The following is a 16180-nucleotide window of genomic DNA, read 5'->3' on the forward strand; positions in this document are numbered from 1 at the left end:
AGCCATCTCTCTGTGACAAAACCTACAGATGGCTCCACAATTAAGTGTACGCAATGCAATCTCAAAGTTAAATCACCTACACGGAAAAAATTTTGGTGCACCGTTTGTACGTTAAGGTACATCCGTTGTGTTAGTAGGCGATTCAAATTTTATCTCTTAAACCGAGACATATTTCGTCCCTGTTTCAGTGCGTCAGTCGTGTTAATGCTGCGCAAGCGTTGAACTTTGAATGGAGTCTAACATTTGTCTCCAAATCTGGGACCAGTGCTATATTGTACATGCGCTGTCGCGTATATGATTTTCTTGAAAAAATGGCATTATTATTATCTTATAAAGATAATAATTACAGTGTAGGCATTTAAAACATATGTACACAGAGAGAAAAATCAAGCGTTTGTAGTATGGAGACTTCCTATGCTAATTTTGTATGAACGTCCTGCTAAAGAGGCATGTTTTTATACCTCAGTTGCATGAAACATATACTAAAAAAGCATGGATCTCTTGCAATCGTAGTATACTGACGTCCCATGCGTTACAGGTAGAACTTTTATGCTGATAACGTAGAAATTTATACAAATACAGCAGAAGTTTTACGCATATTGCGCATGTGCATTCTTTTACGAAATAAGCTTAACTGTCCATACTACAAACGCTTGATTTTTCTCTCCGTGTAGACAAAAAAAAATATTTTTACTATTTTTTTAAACAACTACTTTGTTTTATTTTATCCTTATTTTTTAAACATTTCAAAAATTTTATTTTTATACTAATTCTTATTTAACAGAATAATTTTTTTTTAAATTTAAAAAATTTTTCAGAAATAATTTACAATTTTAATAACAATAATTTAAATAAAATTATATACACTGCAAAAAGAAGTATCTTAATTAAGATGTTTTGGTAGTCATTTCTAAGATATTATGGTAGTCACTTTTTAGTCATTTAAAATATCTTAATTTAAGATGTTAAAAGCATCTTCATACACATTTTCAGCATATTTTTTGGGAAAAAAGTTTTGAGGTTAACTATGGGCTTATATGTAAAACATTTTATGCATCTTAGGTTTTAGTAACTTAAATTTTTTTCGCATCTTACAATTCACAAGTAACCTATAGCTAAACATCTTATTGAGACAGAAACATCTTAATTTAAGATACTTTAAAAAACTTACAGGAAGTATCTTACTTTTTTAAGATAGAAGAAATAAGACGTATAAAGCATCTTAAAAATCAGTAAGATACTTTAGAAAACATCTTATTTTAAAATGTAAGATACCATTTTTCCATCTTACATCTTATTTTAAGATATCAAATAAGATACTTATTTTTGCAGTGTAATTTAATAATAATATAATACTAAAAATTTTCATAATAATAATTTTATAAAGTTATTTATATATATTTTCGTCTTTTGGATTAATTTAAATAATAATTTGAATTTATAATATTAATTAATCAATTATAAAATTAATATACACGGTTATTTTAAATCCTTAAAAGAATTTCTTCACAAAATTCAATAACTGAGATTCTAAATTGTAGTTATTTTCTTGATTCACTGCATTTGTCTCTGTTAACGTTCAAGTGTTGTCTTCAACATTGGGGACAATATACGTCCCTGTTTTCGGCGCATATGACGCATGGAATCCGGGATATCATTTACATCTGAACGTTAGTACAACAGGTGTACTATAGGCAGCGAAACCGGTGGACCGAAATTTTTTCCGTGTACGCCTTGCCCTGTGTGCTCTGCTCCCTTCCATTTGCGTTGTACAGTCAAGTATCCCAACGCCTCAAACGGCGGATTCAAGAAGTGTTGTAGCACACAATCACCATGTCCCTCACCTACTGATGACATCTCAAGTTTATACGCTCCGTCATGAGAGGGGAACTACAAGATTTTATGGCACACATAAATGGCAATATACAAGGCTTTTCTACGAAAATCACTAACATGGACTTAAACTTAAACACAATCAACGAAAGAGTTGAAAGATGCATCAGCAGCACTGCAGAAACAGCTGATCGCGTTACATCACTAGAACTAAAATTTCAAGAATTATCAACTGTCAACAATGTTGCTAATTTTCCAATCGACTCCTGCCTTAGTGAAGTGGAAGACCGTTTATTAAGACGTAAAAATATTATGATATACGGCATGAATGAACCTGCTCAATCTTTTACTCTCAATGCGCATGAATCTGACTTATCTTCTGTCAATTCTTTGCTTTCTCTTCTGTCCTCTTCTATCGACTCTCATAATATAAAAATTAGACGTCTCGGCACTTTTTCTACTTCTCAATTAAAGCCAAGGCCAATAAAAGTGCCTTTCCACATGAATTTTATGTTTCGCAGATTCGCGATTTATTCCTGAAATTGAGAAAACAATCGCAACTACCTCCAACTATAGTCCAAATCTCACTTGCTCCCGACCGCACAAAACAACAACAAAGCAACTATCAACGAATAAAAAAGGAATTCCAAACCCGTCTTCAGAATGGCGAAACAAACATATATCATAGTCAACAAGTGACTCATCAAAAACATACATCAATAAAAATTTATTATCAAAATGTCCGTGGTTTAAATTCTAAACAACTATTAGTTAATTGTTACCAAGACATTTTATTGTACTCTATCTATGTATTAACAGAATCATGGCTGAAACCCCATATAAATTCTTATCACTTTCCAATCTGCCCTTGATATTTATATTGACAACTGTTGTTGACAATGTCGTTCTCAAATTCTACTATCAATTTAATTTTTGTTTTTAGACTTAAGTATTGTGTAATAATTAATTTTATTTTTTTCGTAACCCATGTATGGTCCATCTTAAACTGCGGGAAAGATGATGTAAATAAATAAATAAATATAATATATAGGCAATTCCACGTGGGCAGTTCCATACGAAAAGCAAATGGCGGATCACCGATTTTTCTTAAAGTTTGTAATTTTGTAGTACTTGGGGTACGTTTAATAACTGTGCCAAACAGTTTTGCAAAAAAGAATTTTTTTTGCAAGATATTTAGATTTGAAAAATTGGAAACTGAAAAAAATGACTTTTTTGAGAATTTTTATTTCGAAAACTATTGATTCTACAAGAAAAAGTCATTTATTCAAAATTGGAGAGAAAATGTCAATTTTTTATAATATTAAAAAAAAGTAAAGAAAAATTAATTTTTCAATAATTTGTTTAAACAATAATTTTTTATTGTTAAAAAAAAGCAAAGGACATCATAGAATTTTCTAGAAAAATTATTTTCTCAAAATTTGAACCTTCCTTAATAAGTGGTTGAATTTTTAAAGAAGTGATTTTTGATGCTTTTGAGGAAAAAATTTTTGAAGTTTGCGCTACGAGTTTATGTGCGTTGCGCTAACTAAGCAGCACCTATATCAGTGTATTATAAAAGATGATATGACCTTTACTGCTCGCCCCTAATACATTTATTAATTATATACACGTATATATTATTATTATCTAATCTATTTTCCTTTTTTATTGTAAAAAATCTTTTCCTCGACACTTTACCCAGGCTTATATTTCTCATTTTTATGGTCTTCAATGGAACAAAAGTCAAACGTTATTGTGTCAAATTTATTTTCTACTAACTAAAAAAATGCTTTAAGGAAAAAATTTTTTACATTAACCCATTGATGCCTATAAGCAAAGGAATGCAGATATAATAAAAGTAACTATTGGAATCCTGGCATGGGATCTAATGATAATTTTTGTCATTGAATGTTAAAAAAATATTTTTTTAACAATTTTTTATAAACAAATGAAGAAAAATTGTTTTTTATAAGAAACTTATAGCGCTATTTGATTCTACGCTAAAAATCACTACGAAAACATATATTACATAATTTTTAAAAAAAGACCTATTGCTGTAAAAATGTTATAAGTAATTAGCCTTCCTTCATATACTGTATGAGCTATAAGGATCGTTTTTGAAGTTAAAGATTTTTTTAAACAAAATTAGTTTAATTAGGCGAGTTTATGACGTTAAAAATTTTTTAAACAAAATTTTCACCTCAAAAGCTATCCTTAGACCTCATACAGTATAAATGTTTATGACATTTTTACAAAAATATGTCTTTTTTTAAAAATTATGTAATATACGTTCTCGTAGTAGTTTTTTGCGTAGAATCGAATGGCGCTATCAGTTTTTTAGGAAAGTCAATTTTTCTTCATTTGTTTATAACAAATTGTTAAAGTCAAAAAATATCATTAGACCCCATGCACGGAAAAAAAGTACGTGAATCCTTCCTTGAAAGTGCTTGACTTTTGGATAGGACACAAAATACAAGGCTGTATCATATACTTTTTATTAGAAAATATAGAAAAGTCCTAGAGTTATTCTAGTACTAGTATGGGCAACAGTGTTTTTTAAATTTTAACGAAATGTCATTTGTTCAGTTTTATAAAGTACGTGAAAGATTAGTTGACTGCGCTTGAAAATTCTGTAGAGCATGCGCAGTGTGCGTTGCGCGTTTCTACCCAAGGTGTTAGAGCGGAGGTTCCGCTTGGTAAGCGGTATCGGTTAGACGCGTTACTTTTGCTCGTTAAAGTTTTTACCGTTTCTCCGGTCTTCGGTGCTTATTTATTGATCTCAGTTCCCGTCGTGGGCCCTGTTATTCAAGCCTAAAGTATTGTGTACTGCCTGCTTCACAGGCACTGTATAATATAAGTGTGTAAGTATATAAGTATATTATAAGTGTGTTGTTTATAGGTTAACGCCAGCCACCGGGCTGTGCGTGTGTGATCGAGGCATGGCCTCTGTCGATGCGGAAATGGATGTCGGCGACCACGGTGGTGGGTCGGAAGTAGAGAAAGCAGTTGAAGGTTTGCTTTTTATGCAACAAAATTCTAAAATTAGATCGCGCCAGAATTCGACATCGTCCCTTGATTCAGATCCAGCAGCGAAACGTATTCGCGATGGCAATTCATTACAGGACAAAGTCCCGCCTTCAACTCGGTCGAAAATTTCGCTTGACCCCAAAAATAGCAACCAGAAGCCTGCAAAGTACGGAAATTTTGATAAAGGAAATTGTCCAGTTTTTATCCAGCGTGATCCGAGTTCAACGGATGCAAACAAAGATCTCAACCACATTTCTATCGGCAAGACACTGCACGCGCTTTACCCCGGTAAAGTCGTCAGTATCCACCCAAGCGGTCGTGGTAAGGTGCGTGTTGTAATGAACAGTGGTAGGGCCGCTAATCAAATCGTCTCGGACCCCACTTTAAAATCAAAAGGTTTAGTTGCGTTAATTCCGAATAGCTTTGTCACATGTCAGGGTATTATAAATAATATCGGTCTGGACATCTCTAACGAGGAAATTTTGGAGAATGCCGAAGTTTTAGGTCAAATCGGGAAAGATTGCAAAATAATCAATGTCATGCGTTTCAACAGGAAAGTCGTTAATGAGGCCAAAGTTGTCTCACATGAACCATCTACCACCGTGCTTCTTACCTTCCAAGGTACAACTTTCCCGGAACGCGTTGCAATCTTCAAAGGCTCTAGTCCGGTCCGTCCTTACGTACCCGATCCCCGAATGTGTTTGAAATGTTTCCGTTTTGGACACATAGCAAAAAATTGTCGATCCAAAGCTAGATGCTAACAATGCGGTAGCACAACCCCACACGACGATTCAAACAAATGTCCCCAAACTTCGGATTCCCCAACTTGCCTGAATTGCAAAGGTCCACACAGGACATCTTCAAAACTCTGCCCAAAGTTCGTCGAACAGAAGGAAATTCGCTATTACGCGACAATGCACAGATTGTCCTTCAGTGAAGCACGACAATTCCTCAGTCCAAAAACAACCTCGAACCTCTCGAGTTCTTTTAACTTTTCTGAGTTTCCAGATCTGGGAGATTGTCCAACGCCGTCATCAGTTCAGCCTACAAAAACGCAATCCCAGTCTCGTTCATACTCACAAACAGCTCAGCAACAAAACTTTACTCATCCATCCTCCACAAACAAAACTCACAAACACAAAAACATGACAAAACCTTTAAGAAGCTCCGCTTCTTCATTCTTTGCCTCCAATTGGGACAATGGAAGATCGGAAATCATGCTTCCAAACGGTTTTGCTCTCTCAAACTTCACACAAGCATCTCTACCTCTACCACCTTCTACATCTTCTAACCACTCCTCTTTACCAAACCTAGATTCCTACTCACTCTCCTCTATCATCTCCTGGTTGAACAACCAGGTGTCACTTTCCTCTCCCAATTCTTCTCCTGATGATGCTAAACAAAGACATTCTCTTCTCACCAACATCAAAGATAACCTCCGCCTTTTACTTGTTCCTTCAACGGACAAACATGGCCAATCTCCCTAAATTAAACATACTGCAATGGAATTGTCGTGGTGTCTCTAACAAGACACACGAAATTCACAAAATTTCAGACAAGTTCGACATTCTCCTTCTCTGCGAAACTTTCCTGAAACCGGATAGACGCGATAACCTTAATATTCTTAAAAATTTTAATATTATTAGACTTGATAGATTAGTAAATAAAGGTGGTGGCCTGGTCATCGCCATTCGTAAAAACTTAACTTTTTCAAGAATCAACACAATCTATACCCGAGAAGACGATTTGGAGACACTAGCTGTCTCTATTGACTCATCGTTGGGTAAGCTTTTGTTGATCTCAGCTTATAGAGTACCGGGTAAACAAACTTCCATTAATGTTTGGAAATCTTTTTTCGATTCTATTAAAAATTCCGGTTTCAGGTCTGTCTTCATAGGAGGTGACTTTAATAGTCATAATACCTTTTGGGGAAGCTCCCAGACCTGCATAAACGGGCAAAATTTATGTGACCAATTGGATACCTCTGATTTTATTCTTTTAAACAACGGCTCCCCTACTTACTTAGGTCGCCCACCGAGCCCTGGTTCAGCATTGGATTTGTCACTTGTTACCTCAAACCTTTACACTCTCTCTTCATGGTCCATACACAATGACACACTGGGCAGTGATCACTTCCCAATATTCTCATCTCTAGGCATCTCTATACCCATTTTCACTTTTTCTTCTCACAAATATAACCTCAAATCAATCAATTGGACACTTTTTTCTGAAAAAATCCGTTTATCTGTAGAATCCAATTCAAACCTTTTAAACACCACAGATCCCATCGCAGACTATAACCTATTCACAGACATCGTGGACAGCTCAGTCAAATTTGCCTGTCCTCAACACAAACCTTCACACCACACACTAGGTAACAGGCCACATTCTAAAAAACCTTTCATTCCAGCACCTTGGTGGAATGGTAAATGCGATGAGGCTATTAATAATCGTAAATTAGCTTTGTCAAATTATAAAAAATCTTCTAATTACCAAAATTTTCTTGAATATAAAAAATCTGAAGCGATAGTCAAACGCACTGTTAATGAAGCTAAAAGAGAATCTTTTAAAACATTTTGCAATTCTTTAGATAGACATACTCCTATTTCAAGAGTATGGTCGGTTGTTAAAAGCTTTAAACATCGTTTTACCCATCCACCAACAGCTTCATGTTCGGCAGACAAGGAAATGATAGACAAGCTCCATTCTCTGGTAGATGAGCTTTACCCACCTACAGTTTTTCATGATAATTTTCCTAATAATTTCATACATAATCCTTTCTTGGAAGCGTCTTTTTCTCTGGAAGAACTCAAAATTGCAATTAATTCATGTAAAGTAAAATCATCTCCAGGTCTAGATAAAATAGATTATAATATCATTAAACATTTTCCAGATGAAGCTCTTATTACCCTTTTATCAATATTAAATAGAATCATTTCTAACAATGTCTTTCCTTCCTCGTGGAACGAATTTCTCATTATTTTCCTGCCGAAATCCACTCCTGGTAAATTCCGTCCTGTCTCTTTGGCTTCCTGCCTATTTAAAGTAACTGAGAAACTTATTTACAATAGACTCCTGTGGTATGTCGAACGCTTAGCTTCGAACGCTTAGCTGTCGGTCTACCTCAGGGTAGCATCCTTAGTCCAATCAACTACTCTATCTACACTAGAAATCTACATAAATGCATTCCGGCAAATTGCATAATTTATGAATTCGCAGACGATCTAACGGTCACCTGCCGTTCATCTAGTCTAAACCAAATAATAACTTCCCTCCAAAACAGTTTAAACGCACTGTCTGATTATCTTAAAGACAGAGGTCTGGAGGTCTGTCCGGAAAAGACGAAGTTAGTTATATTTAGCAATAAGAAGATTAACTTAGAAGACCCACCACTTTCTTTAAATTTAAATAATCAATCATTTATTATCAAACCCTCCCCTTCCGCAATTTACCTAGGCATTAACTTCCACCAATCCGGTTCATCCGATACCCACTTCAACTATTTATGTTACAAAAGCAGAAAAATTCTTAATGTTTTAAGGGTTCTTAGAGGCACATGGTGGGGTGCCGATCCCAAATTATTGCTTCACATTTTTGATTCCTTAATTGCAAGTGGCGTTAACTATGGTTCCATCTCCTCTAATTTTAAATCCCATAAAAATTTCTCCCGCCTTGAAAAAATCAGAAATCAAGCTCTTCGACTAGCCGTAGGCTACAGGAATAGCACCCCGATCAATGTAATGTTAGCAGAATGTTGTGTACCCCCCTTAAGAATAAAATTTAACTTTCTCGCAAAGAAATACCTTTATAGAATTTTTTCAAATCCCAGCCACCCTTTACCGGTCGGACTTACAGTTCTTTCGCGACTCCTCCGCGACTCTAATACTCTTTTTAATTATCCTCTTCTAATTGCTTTCGAAAGATCGAAGAATTACAGCTGACTCATTAGAAGTAAGAATCTAGATCCTTACTTCGAATTCCTCTATGAGGATCATATATTCACTCCCCAAATCTTCTTTGACTTGGGCAAATCACTACAAAATTCTCTTAATCTAGCAATTTTATTCAGGGACCTAACCAATCGCAACTTTCCTAATCATGTTTTCTTTTTTACTGATGGCTCAAAGTCGGACAAAGACCTTTTAGCGGGTTGCGCCTTTGTTTGTCCTACTTTAAATATCGTATCAAAATTTAAAATTTCTAAGTTTGCTTCAATATTTTCCCTCGAAGCGTTTGCAATCTTATTTACTCTCGATTTTATAATTAATTTCAATCTTAATAATACAGTCTTATTTTCAGACTCACTTAGCGTACTTAAAAACATAAACTCCAAAAGTATCTATAAAGTTAAATCTTATATAATATTTGCGATTAGAAACCGCCTAAAGGTCCTGTCTGATTTAGGTCGTCCAGCGAAACTGGTCTGGGTTCCTGGTCATTCAGGGATAGAGGGAAACGAAGCGGCTGATAAAGCAGCAAAAGAAGCATCCACAAATCCTACTCCACTAGATATTCAGCTTTCTTTTTCGGATTTCCATAGTGTTGCTCGCAAGCAACTTGATGCTAGTTTTAATTCTTATTTAACAGACGTAGGTAAAAATAAGGGTGCCCATTACACTCAACTTTTCTATAAACCCAGAAGAAAACCGTGGTTTGCTGATTTCGTCGCCCGCAGATCCTGGATAGTTTCATTATGTCGCGCGCGTTCCAATCACTATAATTTAGCTGCTAGCCTTCACAGGAAAAATTACATTTCCTCCAGTGAATGCTCTTGCAATCGCGGTGTGGAAGAAGATCTGAATCACATACTTTGGGCGTGCCCTAGGTTTGACGCGTTCCGACCAGACCTTTTAAGAGCTCTCTCGAGAGCCTTAAAATGTCCTCCACCTTTTAGCAGCATTCAATTTCTTACGAAGCCTTCTCCAAGAATAGTTTTTCACATATTCAGATTTTTAAAACGAGCTAATATTCAAATTTAATTTAATCTTTATAATTAATAATTTTTAATAATTTAATAAAATAATTATTATAGGGGAGACTGGGGTAAACCCGCTCACTTTTTTTCAGATCGGTAAAAATCTAAGAAATTATTCCCTAAATCCAAGTTAATTTATATCATAGAATTCTTGATTTTATCACTCGGTCAAATTAATAATATGTAAGATGTAGACTATCAAATGACATTCGAAACAAATTGATAGGTAACTTTCGTTCCTATGAAAACAACAAAAAAAGATCATGCCACGTTAACATAAAAGATAGAATGTTTGCAAAAATGTTGAATGAGACGAAATCATTTGTTAGTAGTCATAAGAATATTTTGTTCACTACTGCGGACAAGAGAAATGTCACGGTTGCGTTAAATAGATCAGATTATATAAAAAAACTTGAAAATTTACTCTCTGATAAAAAAACTTACAAAATTATTTAAAAAAATCCGTTATCAAAATTAAAAACTAATACTTATAATGTTCTTAGACATTTGAATGATAGTGGACTTTAGGGTAGAAAATACATTGACATTGAGTTAACACAGACTAATACTAACCTTCCAAGAATTTATGGTCTGCCTAAAATTCATAAAAAAGATATTCCTTTAAGACCTGTTGTTTCGACTATTGGTTCTCCAACAGCCTTTCTATCCAAACAATTATTTGATATGCTTAGCAATTCTTTAAAAAAACCGATGTCCTATGTACGCAATAGTTTTGAGTTTATTAAAAAAATTAAAAATGTTACTGTTCCTGACAATTATATTTTAATTAGCCTTGACGTATCATCTTTATTTACAAATGTCGGCTCGAAACATGTAAGTGATTCTCTCATCAGACGCTATCGAATGATTTCTCAAAATTGTAATATTGCAATTGATGATTTACTTGACTCATGTCAATTTCTTTTTGATAATACTTTTTTTAAATTTAATGACAAGTATTACCAGCAGGTTTATGGTACTCCCATGGGTTCGTCAATTTCTGGTCTTTTTGCAGATATTGTCATGGAGGACCTTGAGACCTCTTGTAATGCTAATCTTTCTTTTCAACCTTTATTTTTTTATAGATATGTCGATGATATAATTACTTGCATACCAAAAGATAAAATTGATGAAATGATTAATGTTTATAACAGTTATGACGAAAGATTACAGTTTACATTTGAAAAACAAAATAATAATACCATTAATTTTTTGGATGTTCTTGTTATTATCAATGAGAGTAATCAACTAATTACTGACTGGTATAAAAAACCTACTTTTTCCGGACGTACTATTAATTATTACTCTAAACACCCTTTTTCTCAAAAAATTGCAATTATTTATAATTTAGTTGATAGAGCTATTAAACTCTCTGATAAAAAATATCATAATAAAAATATTCAGTTTGTTAAGAACACCCTACTAAAAAATAATTATCCTTTAGAATTTATTGAAAAATATATAATAAAGCGTACTCGTTTAATTGAATCTAATTCTCAGAAATTTTCCACTAAAAATAACAATCTTTATACTAACATGCCGAAAGTTCTTTTACCCTATGTTCCTTATCTTTATGAAAAAACTGCTTTTGTTCTTAATAATTATAATGTTTTATCTATTCCATGCAAAAATAATATACAGTACCGTCCGAAATTGTCAGTCCACCCATTTTTAAAGGAATGAAAAAAATTGTTTAACGTAAAATTCATGAAAACTAAAATTTTTTTTGGTTTATATTTTGTAAGAGGATAAAATTTTGAAAAGAATAAGACCTCACAGAAGTCATTTGGCCAAAATTTGTAGAAGATATTCTTAATAATCGTCATTTTCAATGTTTTACAAAAATTTGAATAACTTCTAAAATAATGAACGCTTTTTAATAATCTTAGGCTTATTTTAAAGGTCATTTTCTACGGAATAAGAATTACTTATAGGCATTAACCTCTAATTTTTTACTTGGAATAAACATGACGTCAAAGTTGGACAAAAAAATTCAAAAAATTTGAAATAATGTTATTAAAAGAAAAATAATTTTTGAAATTCAAACATATTTTTTATTAACTTTTCTTTAAAAATCTTCACCATATCATGTTTTATATATGTTCTAGAATAGTTTTTAGTACAAAAAATTTATTTCAAATTTTTCCAATTTTTTTGTCCAACTTTGACGTCATGCTTATTCCAAATAAAAAATTACAGGTTAATGCCTATAAGTAATGCTTATTCCGTAGAAAACGACCTTTAAAATAAGCCTAAGATTATTAAAAAGCGTTCATTATTTTAGAAGTTATTCAAATTTTTGTAAAACATTGAAAATGACGATTTTTAAGAATATCTTCTACAAATTTTGGTCAAATAACTTCTGTGAGGTCTTATTCTTTTCAAAATTTTATTGTCTTTCAAAATATAAACCAAAAAAATTTTGAGTTTTCATAAATTTTATGTTAAAAAATTTTTTTCATTCCTTCAAAAATGGGTGGACTGACAATTTTGGCCGGTACTGTATTAAACCATAATTTGATTAAAAAAGGCAAAGATAAAAGTAAAAAATTTGAAAATACAAATATAGTTTATAAAATTGACTGCAAAAATTGTACAGCTTCTTATGTTGGCCAGTCAAAGAGAATGGTTGGTGTTCGTGTTAAAGAACATAAGAATTCAAAATCTGGTGTAATTGCTGATCATAATAATTTGTTTAAACACGATTTTGATTGGGATAACTTTAGGATATTAGATAAAGAACAAAACTATAAAAAACGATTAATATCAGAGATGATTCACATCAATTTACAAAGGAACTCAGTAAATAAAAAAGAAGACATACAAAATCTTAATACTAATTATATTCATTTTCTAAATGAGAGAAAAATATATTCATAACTCCTCTCTTATAATTTGATTTACCTTGACAATTCACTTGTTCGTTCTCTGTTTACTGATGCGGTCATTCACCTCATCCCCGTAGTTATAATGTAATCCGAAATATATACTTTGCATCAGTGTCAAATTGTTATCACTACGACGAAGACGTTCCTCATGGAACTGTCCTTATATATATATTTTTTTTAAATTATGTTAAATATTTTTATTGAGTAATTGCGGTAAATATTTATTTTTGTTTTATAAAAATTATGTAATTGTTTTTAATTTGTAATTTTAAAAAAATTTTTATTTCAATAAACCATAGTTCTGAAGAGGACAGCTGCGCTGTCGAAACGTAAAAACCATCTATATTTTATTTCTAATTTGACTCGGAGTGATCGATAGTCTACATCTTACATATTATTAATTTATATCATTTGAAAGCTTATGATTTCTACTAAAAAAATAAAAAAGAGTTTTTGATTTATCTTTTTTAGTTTTACTTAGAGAAACTTTTTAATACACATATACCAAATTTCGAAATTACAATTTTCCAGGGTAAACCCGCTCACTTTATCTTTTCAAGACGGAACAGTTTTATTTTTTAAATATTAAAGTTCGTCTTATTCCCGTCTTAAGTATGATTTATTATTGATAATTTATGAGTTATATAAACAATTCTATAAACAAAAAATTGGTTTAATAAATAATGAACATAGATTTTATGAATTACAACTATGGATTTAAATAGTGTTATATTTTATTAAGAGAAAGTGAAATGTAGTTACAATTTTGGTTTTAATAAGTCATAAATTGTGTTATTGTTGAAATATAATACGTGAAATTATTTTATTCTAAATTTTAAATTAAGAACTAAGTGAGCGGGTTTATCCCGACTTCACGTGAGCGACTTTACCCCGAGTGTATTCCTCACATTTCAGAATAAATTTAATTAAATCTTTTTGAAATAAGATAAAACTATACATGTACTTCGAAAAAGGACATCCAATAGCAACAAAAAAAAATTTGCCAAATAAATTAAGACTCAAAAATAATGATCGAAAAACTTAAAAATCCAAAAAACGTTTTTTTCTGATACCTCTAAAAACATTTGATTGCCTCTGATTCTATGTTGAATTCATGAAACTAAACGAAAGTTCGTTAATATAAGTTGAATGGTAAGTACTATTCACAGTATCAATATCTCCATCTTAAGTTGAGTTCATCGCGTTAAATCGCTGGTGAGCGGGTTTACCCTGTGCGCGGGTTTACCCCAGTCTCCCCTATTGCTCTCTCTACACTCCTACTCGGCACTACATTGGTTGCTGAGATCTACGTTCCTTCATTTGAATTGCTCCCGCTGATGCGCCAGGGGTCTTTGGACCCTTTGGCGCATACGCGGGAGCAAGGGCGGCCTACGCGCCCCACACTTTTACTCTGTTCGCAGGTTAATCATTAAGCTCCACTCATATCAAGAAGACTAGAGACAGGAGGTAAAACTTCGGTAGTGGGGGTATGGCAATGCTGAGTCGCTCAGCTGATGTATGGTCAGGCGTTTACTTTCAAAAAAAGTTTTCGCCGCAATAGACCACACGGACTTCTGCGCAGCTACACACGTAAACACAGGAAAATATATTCTATACAAATACAATATAAAATATAAGTGTTTATATATTTTCAAACATCTTTTAGTTATTAAAAAAAAAGTTTTTACATAAAAAAAATGTGGAAACTATAGCATGAAGTGTATTAAAAGTTAACAAAAAGTAATAGTCATAGTGCTGTGTTTATCTTTCTTCTTGTTACAACTTTTCACACAGCACGTTTTCGGAATTTTTAATTATTTGAATAATACTTAATTTAATAATCACTCACATTATTTCTATATATATCCGTTATGACACACATTGTGTCTCGATTGCACTTTAAAGTTAACCTCAAATTAAAATCATATCATACACACTGTAAAAAAAATTCTCTGTAGATTTACAGTTTTTAACAGGAATTTGTAAAATAACATCTTTAAAAGTAGCGAATTTACAATCCCTTTAGTAAAATTACTAATTTCAGCGCGTCAATTTTACAATTTTCTGTAAATTTACTACTATGAAAGTAGGTAATAAAAGGACAAAATTATTACTGATTATTACCTACTTTCATAGTAGTAAATTTACAGAAAATTGACACGCTGAAAGTAGTAATTTTATTAAAGGGATTGTAAATTCGCTACTTTCAAAGGTGGTATTTTACAAATTCCTGTAAAAAACTGTAAATCTACAGAAAAATTTTTTTACAGTGCACATGTAAAACATATGGTATACAAGAATTTGAATGTGTGAGTGATGTGCAGAAGCACCGCGCTGGCGACTTTTCGAAACGAAAAACGCCTGGTTAAAGGATGACTCTTGACTCATCCCCACTACCGAAGTTTCACCTCCTGTCTCTAGCCTTCTTGACTCATATATACCAGGTCATGGCCGGATATACAAGGCGAAAAGCCAGTATTTTTTCTCAAAAACACCACCTTTTCTTGTTATCAAATTTTTATTACAAGTTCTTAAAATAATTATGAACATTTCCTATGAATTTCAAGCGGGCTAAACCATTCTGGCAATCAGGAGAATTTTTTTATAAAATATTTATTTTAACAAATTTTTAAATTGTAAACGTTTACGTCAACAATGTTATAACGATTGATTTGTTTTCAAAAATGCAAAGTTAACAATTTAAAAATTTGCGAAAATAAATATTTCAAAAAAAATTTCTCTTGATTGCCAGAATGGTTTAGCCCGCTTGAAATTCACAGGAAATGTTCATAATTATTTTAAGAACTTGTAGAAAAAAATTGATAACAAAAAAGGTGGTGTTTTTGAGAAAATTGATCTTATTTATTTTCAGAAAATCATCCCCTATTTTTATAATTTTAAATAGGGTGATGGAACCAGTTGTCGAGTCGACACCAGTTTTTGAGTTCTGGTGACTATTTATGCTCATAAATAGTAAATTATATTAAATACGTAAAATAAAGTAATATAACAATATTCCCAATTTAATAAAGTTATTTATAAAAAAAATGTTTTTTATTAATATTTTTTAACAATTGTTAATAACAATTCAAATTATTAACAAATGTGAAATTTGACAACAAGTTAAGAAATTACTTTATATACAAGGAAATATACAAAAAAACGAGACTTAAACAACTAAAAATAAAGAAACGGTGCAATTGTTAATTAAGCTTTGTTTAAACAATGTTACAATAATAAATGAGAGTAAAAAATACTTCCTGTAAATCGTAACTAATAATAATATTGGTTTTAAAAATATAACTAACTTTGTGTTAAAAAAATAAAAATTGTTAATAAATAAATTGTTTATAACATAACAAAAAGTAATTGTTTAGAACAATAAATTTAACTAGTATTTACTTGCATATCATAAGTATAGTAGATTATGCAAAATTTAGTAACTAAATTTACATTA

At 32.0% G+C, this 16180-nt stretch overlaps 2 protein-coding genes across 3 annotated transcripts in view; both read left to right on the forward strand.

Annotated features, from left to right (window-relative positions):
• The window catches only part of LOC122504517 (sorting nexin-27), a 367585-nt gene that overhangs the window by 205885 nt on the left and 145520 nt on the right, over window positions 1–16180 (forward strand). The window lies entirely within an intron of this gene.
• On the forward strand, window positions 1545–2631 carry LOC122504521. Its single transcript, XM_043615674.1, has 2 exons — window positions 1545–2134; window positions 2355–2631. The coding sequence occupies exons 1-2, from the start codon at window positions 1879–1881 to the stop codon at window positions 2519–2521; spliced, it is 423 nt and encodes a 140-aa protein (XP_043471609.1). The 5' UTR covers window positions 1545–1878; the 3' UTR covers window positions 2522–2631.

Source organism: Leptopilina heterotoma, unplaced genomic scaffold, assembly GCF_015476425.1.
Source record: "Leptopilina heterotoma isolate Lh14 unplaced genomic scaffold, ASM1547642v1 Lhet_302, whole genome shotgun sequence".
Taxonomy (NCBI): domain Eukaryota; kingdom Metazoa; phylum Arthropoda; class Insecta; order Hymenoptera; family Figitidae; genus Leptopilina; species Leptopilina heterotoma.

What these genes read in the sequence shown, in the direction of transcription:
- LOC122504521 (XM_043615674.1), top strand. Translation starts at nt 1,879, where the DNA reads ATGAGAGGGGAACTACAAGATTTTATGGCACACATAAATGGCAATATA. An exon ending in GGAAGACCGTTTATTAAGAC is followed by an intron (nt 2,135 to 2,354) that starts GTAAAAATATTA and finishes TATGTTTCGCAG; the next exon opens with ATTCGCGATTTATTCCTGAA.